Source organism: Pseudorasbora parva, chromosome 16 (assembly GCF_024679245.1).
Source record: "Pseudorasbora parva isolate DD20220531a chromosome 16, ASM2467924v1, whole genome shotgun sequence".
Classification (NCBI taxonomy): Eukaryota; Metazoa; Chordata; class Actinopteri; order Cypriniformes; family Gobionidae; genus Pseudorasbora; species Pseudorasbora parva.
This window is the reverse complement of record NC_090187.1, coordinates 30,938,744-30,960,934: the sequence shown is the minus strand read 5'-3', so window position 1 is coordinate 30,960,934 and position 22,191 is coordinate 30,938,744. Positions and strand designations below refer to the sequence as shown.

Here is a 22,191-nt window from a genome sequence, read left to right as displayed (position 1 = left end):
TCTCCCCAGGGACATCCGTATACAGTAAAAAGGCTAGTATGGTGATAAAAAAATGGGCAGGGGGCACAACTAGGGCAAAACTCCCATATCTCAAGCTTGAAAATCAAGTATGATGTGAAAAGCTTGGTTTGTGTTCAAAATATAGAGCGCTGAAAAAACTAAGCAGAAAAGAAAAGAAGTGCCAAACAAACAAAGAAACCGGAATACACAAATCTGAAACGATACAATGACATACAATTTAATACATTAACCCTCAGTGACGCAGCAATGCAAAACAGTCCAAAAGTTACTGAAGAGAATGTGAAAGAAAGAAATCTGGCAGCAAGGATCTGTATTCTTAGCTGTAAAGTATTCTTTTTTCATTATCTCTGCACTAATGAGATGCTTCAGAAAAGTCCTAAACCCTGAAAACTATTTTTGCACTGTGGTTTTGTCTTTATCATTTTATCTATGACAAAATACATCAGTGATATGGAGGTATTGCATTACAAGTAACGCAAGTTATGTAATCACATTACTTGTTCAAGTAACTGGTAAAGTAACTTTTTTCAAACAAATTACTAAAGATACTTTGTTTTCCCCTTTATTGACTGACATCTCTCTTCGGGAGTGATGAGCAGAGGGGTGTGTGTGTGTGTGTGTGTGTGTGTGTGTGTGTGTGTGTGTGTGTGTGTGTGTGTGTGTGTGTGTGTGTGTGTGTGTGTGTGTGTGTGTGTGTGTGTTCTGTGTAAACAGAATGGTTATTGTAGTTCTAGACTGAATGTGAGCTGACATTTACTCATCTCACTTGCGCAAAAACAGATATCCTTTAAAATGAATAAAAACAGTCAAATGCAAACTCAGAATATCATGCCAACCTGTAATATTTAAATATGTCAAATAACATATACTTTATGTATTTTAATTTTAATTTATGTGTTTCGCTTTCAATGATCCAATTTAACCATACCGATAGGCTTTAGATAAATTTCACAATGTTTTTCTTTTTTTCTTTCTTCTTTTTTAAAAATAAAATGTGTCGTGAAGTGTCTTATTCTTCTGAAATCCAGAATGACAGCACAGCTGAAAGGTTTATGTGAGCTGCATCCTCTACTAGACTGGTGTGTATTTCTTTCAGCCTGAGGCTTACTCATTTCACTTTTGGTGTAAAAAGGGCCTTTTACATTTGCCAAAATTAGAACTTTTGGGGTTTTTTGCTATTGAAAAAAACACAAAAACAAGCCCAGCCAATGTGAGGAAAAGTAATACAAAAGTAATCTAGCACATTACTTTCAATCAAAAGTAATGCAATCAGCTGTTTATTGTAGCTCTCGACTAAATGTGAGCAGGCATTTACTCTTTTTTGCACCATAAAAAAAACTATATATATATATAATTTTTTATTTTAATTATTTTTTTAAAAAGTGAAATGCCAACTCAGAATATCAAGCACACCTGCAATAATTAAATATTTTCAATTACACAAATACACTATGTATTTAATCTCACTTAATGTCTTTTCTACCTTTATATTTGGCAAAAAAAAGTTTTTTGTTATAAAAAAAAGGAAATAAAATAAAAACCTAGCAAGCCCAGTTCATATGACAAAAAGTAATGCAAAAGTAATGTAACTAATTTATATAACAATTAACTAAGTAAGGCAATTTTTCAGGGAGTAAAGGATTACTTATTACTTATAAGTAACTTTCACTGACACTGGATGACCATAAATGTATTTTTTTTTTTTTTAAACATCAGGAGATTATATTTGGGCTTCAGTTTATGAATCATAATCCTTGTTTTGTCACAGTTGAAAACCAAAGAACGGCTTATCTAAACCAGCGAGTAGCACTGTCACACTGATAGAGTCCACACTACAACACTATGGTTGTCCAAGATCACAGTGGCAATGCACATTAGTAGCAATAAGTTAAAAAAGAATTGCAAATGCAAGTTCTTACCTTTCCAATAGACCTGGGAAAGGGGGCTCGCTGGTTCTCTGGAACAAACATGGGGGGCACCAGCAGGGATCTTTTGGATCGATATGGCATTATGTCCGAAAGACCCAGGATCTCCTAAAAATCACAGCACAGACAAGAAGCAAAAATAGTTCAAATGTGAGGTCTTATTGTACTTTTACACCAAATATTAGGTCATCTTTTTGCTAAAAAGGACATTTAGCAGATTGCTTTATTCGAGGAACAACCATTGTGCTAGGTATTTTGCTCAAGGGGACAATGGTGATGGATCATAAATCACTGTTTGGAGAGTTTTAACCTACAACCTTTCTGTTGCCATCCCAGATATTTAACTGCTTCGCTATTATACACCACATTAGTCCCATAATATTATCAATACTTCATAAAATCAATGTAAATGCCTCCATGAAGGACACTACAAACTATTTAGTATATACGTCCATATAATATTATATCAATGAATAGAAAAACAGCCATAATACATCGTTTTACATACAGGAGAGCTAATGAACTATGCAGGCATCTGATAGCATTAATAGAAAACTCTGGGGAACACATCGATACAAACAAGCCACATGGTGCTCTTATTTAAGTCATTAAAAGTGGTCATTTGGGCAGTTGTGGTCTCTGTGGTTTCCCACCTTTCCGACCATTGCTTCCCTTGTTTAGATAGAAGCCCAATTGACAACCACATCCCCTTTCAGAAACTTAAACAAAGCAGATTCATTCTAAGCATTCATTCTTTGGCTCTAAAATGGAATTGAGTTGAGACTGAGTCATACAGAGAAAAAAAAAAAAAAAAACAGTGACAGACAAACAGACATTATACTGTAGAAGTAATAGTGTACAGCCAATTGGTCATTATCACAAATATATATTTGACAACAGAAGAGCACAATTGTACCAATTAGAATCAAGCATTCCAGAGCGTACCGATTTTAGGATACAGAACGTCCAATATAGTATATAAATGCAGTAAATGTGTTTGGTTTTATGTGGGATCAGGCTTGCTTCCATGCGATCATCTCCAGTTTATTAGCATCTCAATTCAATAAACCAGCTAATCAGCCTCTCATGTTACCCGCTCTGATTCGTTCTTTCTTCTTTGCCATTCTGTTCTATTCTTTCCTTTGTCAACACTGGTGCAATTAGAGCCCCTAAGGCCAATTAGATGGCAGCACAAATTATATTTGTCACTCAGCATTGACAGCAGGGTGAAATGGAATATATTAGCATGGTGGCAGCGACCCATGCAAGATCTCACTGGTCCTAGGTGGCCATGTGGCATGAGTAAATGGCCCTATAATGTTTTTTGATGACCTGGCTCAAATCACGCAAGTGCACTTTAAATCCACTTTTGTAGTTTAAAGACAGGAAAAATGGTCGGCGCTCCCGGCGCATGGTCTATAAGGATTGTCCCTATTCTCTTAATGAGTAACGGGTGTGTTTTGAGCGTAGTGTGCAAGAAACCAGTTAGAGCCTTATCTCCCATTCCCTTTAAAAGCCTGTTGCGCTCTGGCCATGGTGGAATTTGCAAGTGGAAGACTAAACGCTTCTCCAGAGAGTAATGCCTTTATCTGTAATATTTGAAGAGTGTATGTGCGTTGTGCACACGCATATAGATGCATATTACTAACACGGCCTTTAAATAACAAACATTTTTGGTGCGCCACTGACCTTAGACCAGGTTTCAATTGGTCAATAGCGCAGTCATTTTCAGTTACCTCAAAATAGCAATGCGCGGACAATGCATGTGAACACACCCGTTTTCAGAGGAGCATGGGGACGAATGCATTTGCTTTTTAAACAACATGGTGCAGGACGTGAAAATGTTAACTGCATCAGTTTGAAACAAGCAAAAAAAATGGTCGTGCCAGGTGTATGATAGGGCCCATTGTGTAATAGACTACCATTCAAACGCGCGGGGTCGGTAAAAAATATTTATGTTTTTGAAAGACTTCTGTTATGCTCGCCATTTTATTAAAAATACAATTGTGAAATAATAAGATTTTAAAATAAATGTTTTCTATTTTAATACATTTTCTAGTTTATTTTATTTATTTTTATATTTATTTATTCTTATGATAACAAAGCTAAATTTTCAGCATCATTACTCTTCAGTCTGAAGATCCTTCAGAAATCATTCCAATGCTTATTTTGGTGCTAGAAAAACATCTCTTATTATCAGCAAAGTTGAAAAACCATTATGCTGCTAATTTTTTTAGGATTCTTGATAAATAAAGTTGCAAAAAAAAAGAGTAAATAGAAATAGAAAACTAGTGTAACATTATACAATAACTGTCGTTATTGTCATTTTTTACATTTTGCAAAAGAAAAACTTCAGACCCAAATGTTTGAATGGTAGAGTATCTCTCTCTCACACACACACACACACACACGCACACGCACACGCACACGCACACGCACACGCACACGCACACGCACACGCACACGCACACGCACACGCACACGCACACGCACACGCACACGCACACGCACACACACAATATTTGGTTAAAAATACTTTTACTTTGTAATATATTACTTATCTGTTGCTTTCAATGTCAGTTTAGTAAAAATATATAAAAAATTAAATGATAATTGGACTTGATAAGCAACACTGCATGAGACATTAAGACTTTTTCTTAAGTAGCATCTTGGATACAAGTGCATTTTGTTTGCTAAATCAATAAATATAATCGTTAGCTTGTTTATTCTTACAATAAGTGAGGGGGGATTTAAAATTAAATCGTATAAGATACATTTTCTGAAAATAAGTTTTTTTTTTTGTGTGACATTTAACTAGAAAAATAGACCAAAATTTACATTATATAATTATATACTGATGTGTCAAGCAAGCAACTGCAATTGAGAAGAATGGGAAAGCTAACGGATAGATTTCCCGAAGCATTACAGACCACCTTGTTCCTAACAGTACAGCATTAAATATGAATGGCCAAACACAGAGATAAACTAAAAGTACATTAGCAATCACATTAGAACCTAAATGGCCCATCTTGATCTGACTGGACAGAAGATTCCATTTGCCAAACGGATACATCACACCACCATCTCTGGGGAAAGCCTGGGTTATTAATGTGAGGAAAAATGTCTCGAGTACATTTCAGCCTGATATCAAGAATGATTGGTGGTTTTTTCAGATTGATTGGTGGGATTTTTTCAGATATTTCCATGCAAAAAATTAAACATTTATCATAAATCCCAATGGACACGCCTTAATAGCATTTCATTTTAGTAATACAAATCTGTTCTTGGAATGAATTTTTGCAGGCTCCTGTTGTTTTGATGTCATTAGCAGATACACGACACTGTCTCTCTCCAAAAACTCCCTTTATTAAGGGAATTATTTTCACCATCCTGCTGTCATGAGCAAAAGAAGCGCCGAAAAACACAGAGATGAATTCTGTTATCAGAACAAATGTGGTATATTAATATCATAATTTGCTTCATAGTAAACAGAATGAAAAGAAATCCTTGTATCTCTGTTTATTCAGAACGGCTTTAGAAACGATTCAGCTGACTTGAGGCTGAGGACAAGACGACAGCACGCCACCACAGAGATCCCAGCATGCATCTGAACTCATTACAACAGTGAACCTATCTGAGCAGCATTACAAGACGAGGACGAGGGGGAGGGAGAAAGAGGGAGGACAAAAAAAGAAAAGAATGTCGTCTAGTAGCAACTGAAAAACAGCAGCTACAGTGACTACATACATAGTTTGTCAAGGCTGAACAAGCACAAAGGAGGCGCTTTTTGCCAAACCAGTCCTTTTTATGCTTCTATTTCCATTTCTATCTATTTCTATTTCCGTTTGTTTATCTCCCCGTGATTTTTGCTCCTCTCTTCCAAAGTCCAACCAGCTTTACAAGTACTCCAAAGACAGAGATATACCCTTGACAAGCTATTTATTGTGTCCTACTCGTATGTCATTTTTTGTTAGGCTGCAAATGGTCGGGGTGCGGTCACAAACTTTCCATTTACATCGGAAGCAGAGAGCGTTCTGTCCTTGCTGGGTGTCTTTGGTCAGGCGTGGCAGCAGTCGAATGATGGGGGAATGTGAGAGGCTGGAGATTCGGTGCTGCTGCTGGAGCCCAAAGGCTGTCAGGATGATGGAGCGAACAGAGGTGGAATGGAATGAACGGAATGATGTCATTTGTTTGCGTTGCTCTGACACAGCATTCATGGCCAGGTAATGAAACGCATCATTATAGCTTGGCTATATCCAATACCCACACAGATAGATGGAGCAAACCAATACGTTTATGGTAACACTTTAGAATAATGGTCCGTTATTAATAGATAACTATGCAGAAAAGTAATGCAGGACTAATGAGTAGCACTACATAAACACTTTAGCTACTATTAACTAATATAGAAACAAGCTTAACTAATCAGTAAGTAACATTGAATCCAGGACTAAGATAGTTCCTTATTAGGTAATTAATATTTACTGAATGAGACTGGAGTCACTAATAACTAATAGGTAACAAGGAAAAATGATAAAGAATTACTAATTAATTACTAATCACAACATTAACATGTCTGAGATGAGACTTTTTTTTTCTCTCGATGTGGTCATAAAATGCATCACTAATTACTTAAAGGTAGGGTAGGTAAGAATAAAAAAAATAAAAAAAAATCCAAATGTGTTTAAACTTTCTTTATATGTCAATACATAATTAAAATGTAAGTACTCTGAAAAAGTAAGTATAAAAATTGAGTGTCTGTAGACCTCTCACGACTGTTTTAAAGACAGCTCATTATTTACATTCACTCCACCTTCTCCCTTCCGGGCTCTTTCCAAAGCCACGCCCCCAAAATACATGAATACGCCTCACCTACCAATCAGATGGAAGACGCATTATTTACCAGAGAGCGGAGTGCATGTAGTGACATCATGTCAGAATCAAATGTAATAAAAAATCTAACTTTATCAGTATGAATATAAACAAATAAGATGTCTTTTAGTACTCACTATCAAGCAAGAATACCGATACTGGTAAAGTTTAAAATATATTTTTGTTTGTTTTGGTAACAAGCTAGTTTATAAGGCAAAGCTAAAAACGGGTAGAACTGATACATGTTTTTCCAATAACGCTTTGTGAGAACACTAGGTTTATGTTTGGGTGGTTTTACAATAATCAAACTGACACCTATATTGATCAGCTACACAAATGTATTTAAACACACACCACAGATCGCATGCTCCATTGATAAATTAACTAACGTTATACACGATCGTGACGTTTACTGATGTTTACTTACGCGACGATAGCCAACAGCATAGACATTTGAAGCAGTTTTACTCACCGGCTGCTTGCAAAGCACGACCGTGGACCTTTATCGTCACCGCTCCATCAAAAACACACTTCTTTGATAACTGTTGATTTTGTGAAGTCATGTGACAGCAGTGACCATGGAGATCCACTTTTGCGACGCGACCGAAGCGTGATGTTATGAAGCTTCCCATCATTTCTGCGTGCGGAAAGCCTTCCCGGAATGCTGTGCGGGCGCATTAAAGTCGTTTGATGTCACCCATAGGAATAAAGTGAAGCGCGGCGCGACAGAAGTGTTGCACGGACGACTGGATCTGCACCTGAGAGCAGTGTTTATGGGCGTGCATTTCCTCTCTCGCTCTAGTCAAGCGCGCGTCCTTCCGGGAGAAGAGCCCCTACGGCCCATACAAGGACATTCCACTCTGTCGACGTCAAGCCGACCCATACTCGAAAAAAACTCTCTGAAACTTGTGAGAAACCGGAAGGAGTATTTTTAAAACAGAAATACTCCATCATCCGTCCAACTTAGTTTTTGAAACGTTGTTAAAAACTTGGATTCCCATCCTAAACATAGATAGTGTAAAAAGCTTAGTATGAATGAAACAGCACCCCCCCCCAAGCTTGTTTCTATATTAGTTAATAGTAGTAGCTGAAGTGTTAATGTAGTGCTACTTATAAGTGCTCCATTACTTCCTGCAGTTATCTATTATTAACTGACCATTATTCTAAAGTGTTACCATGTGTATGTCTATATTGTGCACATTTGAATGTGATTCATGCGATCAGAATCTGAGAAGTTTATTTCACATTAGTTTTAAGTGCTTTGTTATTGAGGGTTATTGATTGTAATGATGAGTTTACTGTGAGACTTATCACTTTTTTTTTAATCGTATCTTTTGGCTGTCGTACGAGCTCGCAGTTGATTTTTTTTTCACTCGTGTGGCAATCGTTGACGCTCGTAGGCAGTATGTGAGAGGAACAGGACAGTGTGTGCATACTCACACACACAAACGCACTTTCTCTCCCTCTCTGTGGTTGTTCCTGTTGAAAGAAATGGCTGCTGTTCTCAAATAATTCTCCATTCAAAGATTGCTGCAACATTGAATGCTCCAGTCTCTGTGTTTAGCTAGAAAACGCATGCCGTGTACCAGCTGCTTTGACGTGATTATCAAGTTAAGTGACTAGTAGCGTGTGCAATATCTCACAACCTCCCGAGAGTCACACGCTCGGTGCACGCCTGCCTTTAACCAATCAAAACAGAAAACACCAATAAATAACAATCTATTGAGCAGAATTACCTTCTATTTGTACTGTGCCGTACGTCATTTTTAATATGCCTTCAGACAAACCATGTGCAGATGCATAAGTCAACACCATTGCAGAGTATTTTCTCTATAAAACGGTAGTGAACCAAAGACAGTCTCAAAAACACAAACACTCTAAAAATGGCTGGGTTGAAAACAACCCAATTGGCAACTCAGTGCTGGGTAAATATTGGACAGAACACATGCTGGGTTAAATTAACCCAGTGGCATTTTAACCCAGCAGGCTGGGCTGTTGAGAAAACCCAAAATATAGTCAATTTTCCCATTAATGGATTTGCTATTCTGGGTTATTCTTGCTGGGTTGTTCTTAAAATTTACCCACTTTAACTCTTTCATATGCAATAATCTTTGGTACAATGATTAAAACTCATAATAATACTCACATTACCACCAGAGATTGCTTTAAAGTTACTATGTGTTCTTCAGCTGCTGTATTGACACCTATAACGTGCCCGAACAGCATCATATTTGTGAAGTTCACCTTGGCTGAGGGCACATTTCCATGAGAAAGTAAGCAATATGTCCTCCCATAATAAGGGGAGTTTATGTTATTCTCATCCACTACGTAAGAGGCATAAGTGAGAGTGACGGTATTACGGTGATGATGAAACATCTCCGTCAACTCATCGCCTCTCCGCGGTGAGCGATAGAGAGAACCAGAGAGACTGATGGAACTTTAAGAACCTTGTCTGTTGGAAAAATGAAGGTCTGCATTGAGGTTATTGATGAACTCCTTTGCCACTCTTCCCCCTCCACATTCTCAAGGACAGAATAACGCACCACATCGCTCTGAGAACAGAGTGCAAGGCCTGTTGTATGCGTTTACTATGCCTTCCCTCTGCCAGTGATGAACACTGTTGGCTGGAGCGTGCTGACAAGCTGAAAAGAAGATAGTCATGAATCTTTAATGTTTCCTGTTCATAAATTACAGAGCTACAATCATCCTTGCTCCGGCTTTCTCCGCTCTGTGAGCTAGTTTGAGCTCTCATTAATAACTGAAACAGGGGAGCTTAAAGATTAGTGGCAAACGAATCCCAGCCGTAGAGTACATTGCACTGCTGAGCTGCATTGAAGATTACGTTTTCTGAAATTATTCCCACCATTTAGCAAATAAATTATGCGTGTTAAGCAGTTTTAATATGTTTTAGCTTATTTTCAATCCCTGTAATAATCCAACGACTCATGGTTACCTCCTTGCAACTGTACCAGCAAATTGTAGGTTGCCAGCTCTGAGCCTCAACCGTTACAATGCGCCACATGCCTTTTTCTGGTCAAATCTGCCATGCGAGCAACTTTTCCATCACAAAGTGAGTTGTTGGCTTATGGGAACTCAAGTTCATGTCTGACCTGGGTCCTGTCCCAATTTCCACCTCTCTCACCACTACATGCCTGATTGTACTTCACTAATAAATGAAAATGAAAAACAAACAAAATAAAATAAAATTGTGTGCAAATATTAACAGTGGTAAGTGTCAGTAAGGTTGAGAACCAAGAACCATTCTAATCAAAAATATTTTTAAAATAGTTAATTGAAATTAAAAAATTTAGTTAATGCTACAAACATTTTTGAGAATCGACAACCTTTGTTCAAATATTATTAAAAGATTTTGTAAGCATATTGGGTAATTATGTGTTTTGTTTGTGAAGATGCAGTAACACATGTCAAATTGTGCTATCATGATTTATCACAGTTTTTATGTTGTTTGGATACAATAATATTTTGAGTTTCTATTTATTAAACCAATTTCCTTCATTGTAACAACTCAATATGTTTAACTTCAATAAACTTTTTGTTTATTGGTTTATAAGTCTGGTAGCAAGTGCAGAAAAACCAAAAAATAGATCAAAATCCTTTTCCTGTAGTCATCAAGACTCATTATTAATTAAGACGCAGGGTGGACAGAGGCACCACGTCCTTGTCAGTTCTGCCATTCTGCTGCTGACTACCGTACTGGGATGTATCATTACTCATTTCTGACTTCTCGTTTATACAGATGGAGAGACGAGTCAGAGTGCCAGACAGAAACCTGTGGGTTTGCAGATTATATGCCTTTAGTGATTCATCCTAACAGTCCTGTTTAATCCCACATTCTCACAGGAACTACTGAGGTCTATGGACGCTTGTTTCCACCACAGAATTGAAAAAGTGAATTTTTCTGTGAATTGCGTGATATAAAGTTTATAGAATTGATGCAATTCCATGTTATAAAGTCACAATTGCAAGATATAAATTCTTGTAATTCTGAGAAAAAGCCAGAATAGTAAAATTAAAAGTTGTTATTTTGCATTGTTCTATTCTGTGGCAGAAGCAAGCTTCTATGGGGGGCGCATTGAAAAGACTAACTGCCAACTAAAACGCCTCTAAAGCCAGCAAACAAGCTAACCTACTTTAAGGGTAAGCAACTACCAGTCGCTATGACACAAAAACATACCACCTCCCAAGGCTAAAGAAAGCAGAAAGGCCAATAAACAAGTAACGGCAATAAACAAGACTGATTTCTGACCTGTAACCTTGCGACCAGGTCATCCTCTTCTTTAGAATAAATGACAAATGACTGTGAAAGAGAAAGCCCAATGTATTTGTTCCTCAAGCATCCAGTTTTTTCAGTACATTACAGATTGAAATGCCAAGGTCTTACAAATGCACAGTATTTTTTATATATATTTTTTCACTCCATTTGGTGGTTCCACAAGGAAAGACCATTTCATTCACACACTGAAACGCCAGGGAGGAAAACAAATCATGAAATTAATTCGTATATTGATCCTCTGTAAAATACTGAATTATAGCTTGAATTCTCACTTTACTCATAAGGCTTTCTCTTCACCCTTCACATCAGCCTCTGGAAAAGACTGAGACCTTTTTCCAATTTCCACTCACATTTATCAATAATCATTTAATCAAAATCCAATAAAATGGGCATTAAGTCAAATATGGCATCAATAAGAAGCGTTTCCCTTCGAGATTCGCCAGCTGATGCGAGGTCTTCTGCTGGGAACAAACCAGTGCGGGGCAAGGTTTATTTTTGAAAGGCTTAGCCTGACTGTGATTACAGGATGTATGGTCCATAATGACCGAGCTCCCAGGCTCCCGCCGCAGCCTCTTCACACGCCGCTGTTCTCCCCGAGCTCTCTTACATAGCAATCACTTCACGTATGCTATATATCTCATCTGAGAGTATAATTCATAGTTTATCATCTCAAGGGGGAGGGGGAGGAGAGTAGCTATGTGCTTTTCATTCACTAGGACACTATATGCAAAAAAAATCTTCATACAGTGAACTACCAGTAAAATGTATCAATATTGGGGACCAAAATTATTCAGCCACTTTGATCTGACCATGTTTTGCTTAAATGTTTTTTGTTTCTTTTCAATTGCTTAAGTAACATATTACTCCACGGACTGAACAAAGGCATTGCTTGGTAATTGGTTGACCCTGATTGGTTGATTGTAATTCATTAAATACATTTCTATCAAAGTTATCTGACATTATCTGGCTTTTAAGAGTTTGTTCTGACACAGTTTAACTCAGAGTTCTTGTCACATTGCATTACCGTCTACTAAACCATAGCAAATAAACTGTGATAATGTGAGAAAATGTTGAAGGTTTCTGAATACATTTTGGTTTCATAAACACACACACACACACACACACACACACACACACACACACACACACACACACACACACACACACACGTTTGTTTTTGTGACATATGGGGACATTCCATAGGCGTAATGGTTTTTATACCGTACAAACTGTATTTTCTATCCCCTTACACTGCCCCTGCCCCTAAACCTACCCATCACAGGAAACATTCTGCATTTTTACTTTCTAAAAAAAATTCCAATTGTATGATTTATAAGCATTTTGAAAAGTGGGGACATGGCCAGTGTCCTCATATTTCACCCTCTCCTTGTAACACCTATGTCATACCCATGTCATTATACACATTTGTGTATAAGTCATAATCCCCCCCCCCCCACACACACACACACACACACACACACCTTTCAAATGTCTGTGGTCATTAAGCTGGTTTTCAAGGCTGCATTTATTTGATTTATCATTCATTGTGTAAATTACAATATGCATTTAATGGGAAATATCATTACAATTAAAAACAACTCTTTTTCATTTTAATAGAATTTCAATAGAAAGTTTAAAAAGGTTAAAAGAGCAGCATTCGTTTGAAATAGACTTATTTTGTAACAAAGTAAAGTCTTTAAATTGCTTCTGATAAATGTGATGCAGCATTGCTGAACTTCAATTAAATCACAATCATTATAAACCAAGAAAAGCATATTTAATGCTAATTTAATTTCATGAGCCATAATTGTTCATATTTACAATTCATTCCAAGGAATTGATTCAACTAAAGTATTTAACATGATTAGAAAGCATGCTGTGTTTTATATGGTTAGAAAAATATGCCCTTGTGAACATAAAATTGCCCCAGGGGGCACTTTTTCTCCCTTAATAAGAAAAGTTAATTTCTGACACGGATCTCCTCTGAATGAAATATGGGACCGTCCTCATAGAGACAATGACAGGACATGATGGGTAATTTCCAGTCTGAGCTGGAGTCTGTCGATTTGATGGCAGTAATGACACACTGACTGACACGCATGTCCAGTTCTGCAAGAAGAGGATCATGAGTGACCCGACATATGACTTCTCTAGCATAGAAAACCATTTAAAATGACAAGATCGAAAACTTTAGGCCATTTGACAAAACACACACACATACACAGAGAGAGAGAGAGAGAGAGAGAGAGCGAGAGAGAGCGAGAGCGAGCGAGAGCGAGCGAGAGCGAGCAAGCGAGAGCGAGAGAGAGAGAGAGAGAGAGAGAGAGAGAGAGAGAGAGAGAGAGCGAGAGAGAGCGAGAGAGAGCGAGAGAGAGCGAGAGAGAGCGAGAGAGAGCGAGAGAGAGCGAGAGAGAGCGAGAGAGAGCGAGAGAGAGCGAGAGAGAGCGAGAGCGAGCAAGCGAGAGCGAGAGAGAGCGAGAGCGAGCAAGCGAGAGCGAGAGCGAGCGAGCGAGAGCGAGAGCGAGCGAGCGAGAGCGAGAGCGAGAGAGAGAGAGAGAGAGAGAGAGAGAGAGAGAGAGAGAGAGAGAGAGAGAGAGAGAGAGAGAGACTTACCCGGAGTGTCTGAGGAGATCTGGACGGCGCTCCCAAAATGGTCACTTGTGCCATGTCATCGACATGAATGTTGACACCATGGACAAACATGACATCTCCGCTGTCAATCACATCTCGTCTAGAAACCAGATTCAGGTTCTCATCTATTCCGAAGTTTGGGTTCGATACTTCAAACTCCACACCCTCGTTTCCAGCGCAGTCGTCAAACACCACTGCAGAAAAATGAACAAAGAAAAGCAGATATTGAGTGTTATTGATTGAGATTGAATGTTAGCTTATGAGAAATAAAGTCTAAGACTTGAAATACCAATATGGAGCCAAGTCAATATATACCATCATATAGATGAAAAGGAATGTTAACGGATAGCATTATCCACAGATAGCATTGCTAAGATGACCGCATTCATTCACAAGTCGCCTAGTATCACTTTTACTGTAAAAAATTGCCAAGAAAAGCCTCATTTAAGGTGATGCATCCCTTCTGGTTGATGAAAAATGGATTTGGTGTGAAGAAGCTATCCCCGAGCTCATCCATCCATGAGCTAAAAGCAGGTAATAAATAGAATATGGCTCATTCATCAATGTATATAAACGTGCAATAGAGAACTTTAACCCTCAATACTATCGACCCCACTTTCATCTTCGCCAATCAGGTCTGACCGTGGAAGATACCGCTAGCTTATCCCCTCTGATCGTGCCCGTCTCCATTTTATCTCAACGCTCCATACCTCGCTTTCACTCTTTTTGTCCTCTGTGACATATTCATCCTCCCATTTCCTTTCCCTATTCCTCTTTCTCTCATCCATAACTCTCCTTTTCCTTCTTTTTACCACCCTCTTAGACACTCTAAATTATGTTCTTGTAACACAAGGTGACCTGGGGAGAGATGTGAAATGGACAGCATGAGACAAATCTCCAGTTTATTTTATGATAGCTATTAATGCCAGAAATGTAAACCCTTTAATCTTTTTACGTTACCCCTTTATTTAAATGTTAATTTAAATGTAATTTAATGTTAAATGCCTGTATATTAATCATTATGTTCTAACTGAATATTTTCCCCATTTAAACTAAGTAAATACATAAATTACCTTAAAGGGATAGTTCACTTTGAAATTAATTTTTGATATGTTTTAGCTTACCTCATGGGCATCCGAGATGTAGGAGTATTTGTTTCCCCAGTAGTTTCAATTTTGATCATTTTAGGTCAAACCGTTCTTGTCTGTGCCTCACATAATGCAGGTCTATGGTCACCACCTCAAAGAGCATACACAGAGAAGTCCAAATTAAACAATCCCCCATCGTAAGTACACACTGATGGCCTAAGACACAAAATGACCTGTGACCATAGACCTGCATTATGTGAGGCACAGACAAGAACGGTTTGACCTGAAATGATCAAAATTGAAACTACTGGGGAAACAAATCCTCCTACATCTCGGATGCTCATGAGGTAAGCTAAAACATATCAAAATTTAATTTCAAAGTGAACTATCCCTTTAATTGTAATAATAATAATAATAATAATAATAATAATAATAATAATAATAATAATAATAATAATAATAGGGCAAAAATACAATAAAACAGATATATTTTGAAGTATTAGTACAATATAAAATAACAGTTTCCTCATTTAATATATTTTTAAATATATCTATTCTTGTGATGGCAAAGCTGCATTTTCAGCAGTCATTACTAGTCTTTAGTCAGTGTTACATGATCTATCAGAAGTCTTTTTAATATGAATGATTTTAAGTAAAATGTCTTCTTTCTTTTTTTTCTGCAAATCATTCCTTTCCCGCAATTCTTTGAGGAATATAAACATTATAAATGTATTTACTGTCACTTATAACTGGGTCTGAGTATCTCTGAAACGGCAAGGCTTCCGGTCGGCAGTGGTGAGAATTTACCAACAGTGGTCTGAGGAGACAAACCATAAACTGACAGGGTTTTGGCCGTAATGGAGGATATCCCGTCTAGTCAAAGCCAACAGAACAAAGCTGGTACACGCCACAGTTAATTTTAATGATGGTTATGGTGGAATGTGTCACAACACACATGGCATCGTACTCTACTGTGTATGGGGCTGCGGAGCCCAATCGGAGTGCCTATGATGATGAACCCTGTCCACCGTTGAAAGCATCTACAATGGGCACACGAGCGTCAGAACTGGACATTGAAGAAGTAGAAGAAGTTGCCTAGTCCGATGAGCCTTATATACAACACATGGACGGCCGTGTATGTGTGCTCAGTTTACTTGGGGAAGTGAAGGCACCAGGATGCTCTGGCACTGCGGGACGATGATAAGCCAGTGGAGGGTGTGTGATGCCTGGGCAATGTTCTGCTGGGAAACTCTGGGTCCGACCATTCATGTGTACGTAGATTGCTGCAGACCAGGATCACCCATGGCATTCATTAAGTTGTCTCTTTCTGCAGGATAATGTACCCTGCCAAACCACACAAATTGTTCTGGAATGGTTTGGTTCAGGGAGTTTACCTGTCCTCCAAATTCAAATTTCTAATCCAATTGAGCATCTGGGGGATGTGACCAAAAAGTTAAAACCACAGCAGTGTAATGGAGGCCAGCTAGTAGTTGCTGTGCGAGTAAACCTCACTCCTCTGTCCTCAAGAGAAGCTCTAGTGACTGGCGCTAGAGGTTGCAGCCTTTAGCCTTCTTGTTAGAGCGTCTGACAGTCATGATGGCGGACCCGGGTTCGAGTCCCGCTTGGAGCGGGCGGTTCAAACTGGAGTGGTTACATTGTTGCCATGACCCAGATGACAGTGAGGTTCGGGGGGGTGAGTGTAACGGAGTGAAGCTAGTAGTCGCTGTGCGAGTAAACCTCACTCCTCTGATCTCAAGAGACGCTCTAGCGACTGATGCTAGAGGTTGCAGCCTTTAACCTCCTTGTTAGAGCGTCCGACTCTCATGCCGGCAGACCCAGGTTTAAGTCCCGTTTGGAGGGGCTAGTTCAAACAGGAGGGGTTACAGCAGCACCACCTTGCAACCTACAGGATCGCCACTGTTTTGGCAGCATGTGGAGGACCAACATCATATAAGGCAGGTGGTCATAATGTTTTGGCTCATTCATGTACACATGCAAACGCATAAAATCCTTCACAGATTCAGCATTTGAACCTTTTTTTCTTTTTCTTTTTTTTTTCTTTTTTTATTCAATTACATCCATAAAAGCTTAAGTGAGAACTGTAACCGATGATAGCCCTGTTTAAATACACCATTTAAATGCATTAAATGAAGATTTAATTTAAGTAAGTGAGCTGGAACAGTGCCAGTAACATTATTTTGCGTTCGCTCAGAAATGGCATTTCTGTTTAAAACGACTAATGTGACGCTAGCTCCCTAAAAAAAGAGGTGTTTGGCATGACACTTCGAAAATGAATAGCTCGGTGACCAATTCGCTTTATCCGCTTATCAGTCTTGATATGTACGTTTCTCACTGCAGAACGCCAAAAATAACAGAAACAAAACAAAACAAAACCTTTGGACCTCACACCTGTGCATGAGCTACATTCAAGATTGCTCTTTCCTCTCCAAAACTTTCTTTGTGAGCCACACTGGTTGCTCGGATAAAAAATGCATTATTACTCGAAGCAAGCAGATGAAGGTGCAAAATGGAGATATTGTCTGGTTCTCTCACTTACAGTACAGTCAAGTAAGGGGTGCGAACAGCGTTAGCCCAGTATGACAACAGAGCATCTCACATATCAATTCCGCTAATTGAATTGAGGCAGAATCAGTAATGTGACACCCTATCGATAACCTTCATGAACAGAGGTGATGAAACTGCAAATAATCGAATCAACAGTCACTTTATTGCCTGCGGAAGCATCTGTTTCCATCGGAAGAGATCATTTAACGGTGCAGAGAAGGGTATCTTAATGCCTTTCAAGCAAATTCACTTTTTGTTTCTCTTTTTTTTTATGTGGACAGAATACTTCATGTTCATGTTATGGGCTCTTTTCAGGAAGCAGGTGGTGCGGCAGGAAAAATGTGTTATGTTTTCTGAAGGAAATACTCAAAAATATGCATCTGGTGAGAGGTGCACACAGGCAATCGGCACATTCAGGACACTATCATCACATTATAAACATTACAGTAATGTGTCCTTCAACGCTATATTCAAAATCTGCCTGAATGAAGAAGAAAAAAGTCCCCAGTATTGTTCCAAAGCAACTTCATACAAAGTGGAGCACACAATCCTCCACTTCTCATATGTTGAACTATTCTAGAACATATGCACACTGCAATGAAGGAACGATGAACAATTAATAAATTAACAAAAAGAAATTAATGTAAATATTAAATACAATTGCAAATAAATGTAATTTTATAAATGTAATTACATTTATTTGCAATTGTATTTATTATTTACATCATTTTTTTGCTAATTTATTAATTGTTCATCGTCCTTAATGTACACACACACACACACACACACACACACACACACACACACACACACACACACACACACACAAATACAACGAGGTGTAAAGAGTACCTGAAAACCATACTTGAGTAAAAGTACAGATTCCTTACAGCAAAAATGATTACTAAATGACAATTTACATGTCACCAATTCCAATACAACTTGAGTAAAAGTCTTAAAGTATCTGATTTCAACAGTACTTAAGTATTTTACTCATATATAGGCTCAAATATGCACTAGTCCTCAACACCTGAGATACATACAAGTTAAATTTAAGAAACTATTAATTTCTAAAATGGGAAATCATGATTATATTTTAAAATCTAAATAAATCTGAACACCTCAATACTGCAATAAATCAAGGCCCCTTAAACGTCTACAAACTCTCCAGTCTCAGTTAAGCTCAAGTTCACAAAAAGAACATAAGTAATCAATGTCGTTTAATAAGGTCTCATCAATATAGCGGATAAATAAAGTTATGTTAGGCAAAATCAAAGTCTACTTGCACTGGATGTGCTGGTTTCAGCCTCATCACCGGCTGCAGTCATGTCCTTACCTCATGAATAAAACACACGCGATTCATCAACTACCTGCTAATGCACTTGCATTCATGTAAAGTAGCCTTGTTGACATGTTTGTGTGAGGAAAGGTGAAATGCACAAGATATAGTACCTTCAATGTCCTTAGATGAAGATAGCACTTCTTTATAGCAGAAATCAAATCCTGCAGAAAAGGTTAGGCACCATGCAAAATGTAATGTGTAATTGCCAAGTAACCTCTCCCAGTTTGTGTTGAAGCCGATACGGAAGTAACTTAAACTGCAATTCATCGACTGGCCACTAGGGAGGAGCAGGCCCCAGAAGGGAGCAGAAACTCATTGAGCCTGGTACAAATTGTGGTTTTGGTCTATACGGCCAATTTTGCCCTTCATAACAACTGTGAGGCGGGTGAATTTTTTTTATAACTCATTTGTTTACATTATATAAAGCCTTAAAGTTCTGCATAATTAAGGGCGTGGCCACTCTGAGTGACAGGTGGATAGCCATTTATTTGGTTTATGTTATCCAAGATGTCAACGGCCAGCTCGTCTCTACATTACACTTCAAAACTGCTCTGCAGAATCCTATGGGTGATGTCAGGGACTCTATGTCCATATTTTTTTACAGTCTATGTTGAGCTGAAAAACCGACTCTATAAAAAAAAAAAAAAAAAAATTTAAATATATATATATATATATATATATATATATATATATATATATATATATATATATATATATATATATTTATTATATATATATATATATATATATATATATATATATATATATATATATATATATATATATATATATATATATATATATAAAAAGACGCACACACATAAGTTTAGACTGTCTGATCAGCCTCACATTCTGTTCCTGTCAATCACGCGGTGTCGACTAATTAAACTGCATGAGGGAGGGCCGCGCTTACGCGCACACATGCACACTAGCGCGCACACACGCACGCACACCTACACAATCATAAAATAAAAATACTGTCAGCATTGTGTGTGTGCGTGCGTGTGTGTGTGTGTGTGTGTGTGTGTGTGTGTGTGTGTGTGTGTGTGTGTGTGTGTGTGTGTGTGTGTGTGTGTGTGTGTGTGTGTGTGTGTGTGTTAGTTATACCAACCCGATCACACATAAATGTGTATTAATAGTACGAGTGTGCAATGCCGTGGAATGTATACGCCAAAACTCATTTTAGCGTGCATATGATACGCTGTTTTTCGCGTGCATATGATACACACTTTATGGCGTATATATGACACGCTTTCTTGTATCATATGCACGCAAAAAACAGCGTATCATATGCACGCCAAAATGAGTTTTGCCACATAAATTCCACGACATTGCACACTCGTAGTATTTATACACATTTTTCGTGAGATCTGGCTGGTTGTACACATACCTAGTGAGAGATCATACTGGTTATAACATGGCAATAAAGAAGAGAGAAAAAGAGGGAGCAGTTTAATAATTTCAGTAATTCATTTTTGTTTTGAAGTTGTTCAGATTCAAATGTTGTTTCTATACATTAAAATGTTGTGATTTAAATGCAAACATTTATTAGCATTACTTTTGTCATAACAAATCAATACATTTTTAAAGAAATTGCGAGACACTGTGAGTAAGATTTCATTGAATAATTTAATTAGAATAGTTTTCACACCAATCATAGTCAAAGTCATAGTTAAAAACAATATTTTTTGAAGAGCCGTTTGTGAGCCAAAAGAGCCAGCTCGTTTGACTCAGCTCACTGAAAATAAATGTTTTAACTATGACTTTGATGTACAATAGAACATATTTTTATAATTGGTGTGAAAACAATTCTTAAATTCTCACGAAAAAGAGCCGGAATACCCATCACTACAAAACAAATATATTGGAGTACAAAAGTGCATGTACTTACACAAAAATGGATTTAAGTAGAGAGTAAAAGTAAGACTAAAACTAGTACACCAACAAAACAGGGCTTGAGACACATTGAATAATACCATGTGGTGCGGTCAAACACATACACACAGGTCCTGCATGTGACACAGAATCACCAGAGGAAACAAAGATCATTCCGGATTCTTTTCTCTCTGTCTTTCCTTCACAGTTACTCATAATCATCAACAGCAGTACAGTACTCCTCAGCTGCGGTGAGAACTAAAGTCAGAGTCAATCTCTCACACTCTGAATGTGATGTGTGCTGGGGTTAAGACACAGGAAGAGCTAGACTGAGGGTCTTAATGAGCTCCCGTGTTCATGTCTCTCTCCGGGCCCCGGGGACGGTAGCAGTTCAGTGTGTGCTGAAATCTGCTCTTGCACCTCGGCTGTAATGAGTTCAGTCTGTCTGTCAAAACTACCCACCGATCACGGTTGTTTTTTGTTGTTATCATCAACAGCAGAATTGGAGTGCTCAAAGGAACACATACACTCTTAGAAGAAAAGGTTCTATATAGAACCTTAAAAGGTTTTATCAGCGCTACGTATTTTGGAACCCCTAAAAGGTTCACTGCAAAAAAAACGCTTTTCTTACTTAGTATTTTTGTCTTGTTTCTAGTCCAAACATCTAAAAATTCTTAAAACAAGAAGTATTTCATAGCCTGGATGCCAGCCGAATTTAGCCCCGCCCACAAAAAAATTTGGTCGGGCAATTCGGTCTGGCCTTGCTCCATAGAGGAGAGATTATCCCCGAACAGAAACTGTTCGGACCAATGAAATCATCAAGGGTGGGCTTTAGACGATGACGGACAGATGATCAACAGTAACGTAATCATGCACGTCATCAAAGGGGCTTAGATTATATTTGTTTGAATTCTAAACGGAGAGCTTGTTTGTACTTGCATCACCTTCACAATTTCTCTCAGAAATGATGATCATGTTGGGTAAGTACTCTGTGTATCGTTAAATTATTTTACAACTCTGGCAAAGATCGTGTATTCCAGCCTGATTTTAGCGTGCGTGCAGACAGGGTTGCCAAGTTTTTACAACAAAACGCAGCAAATACTAGGGGGGTTCTCCGGTAAAAAAATGTGTTTGGGGGGTAAAATGTGTGTTATTTTGGCAATGTTGCCTGCTAAAATTTGCACTCCAGGGTCTATATATCACATAATAGTCGCTTCAACCCGCAGACATAGAAAAGAACCCGCGGAAAAAGCGCAGACTTGGCATCACAGTGCAGTTGAGCTCTGTTGACATTTGACAAGTAACGTTATGCGTCCCTTCGTTGCTCTGATTGGTTGTAGGTCTATCCAATTGATGTCTTTCCTGGTTCGGTTGAAACACGCCCCATAATCACAGCCCAATGGAGCAGTTTCAGACTCATATTCTGACTAGAATTGAGTATGACCACGTCAGGCTAAGTATTTCATAGACAAGCAAAAGTAATTGTCTTGTTTTGGGAAAAAAATAATTCAAAATTAAGAGAGTTTAAAATAAGCAAAATAATCTGCCAGTGGGGTAAACAAAATAATCTTAAAGCAA

At 38.2% G+C, this 22,191-nt stretch overlaps 1 protein-coding gene across 1 annotated transcript in view; it reads right to left on the bottom strand.

Moving 5' to 3' along the window:
* The window catches only part of cdh13 (cadherin 13, H-cadherin (heart)), a 486,341-nt gene that overhangs the window by 288,129 nt on the left and 176,021 nt on the right, over positions 1-22,191 (bottom strand). Inside the window, exons 3-4 of the mRNA XM_067420253.1 lie at positions 13,726-13,937; positions 1,941-2,054 (exon numbers count right to left, since the gene is read on the bottom strand). Coding sequence (XP_067276354.1) covers positions 1,941-2,054; positions 13,726-13,937 — 326 coding nt within the window. The remainder of the gene's footprint in view (positions 1-1,940; positions 2,055-13,725; positions 13,938-22,191) is intronic.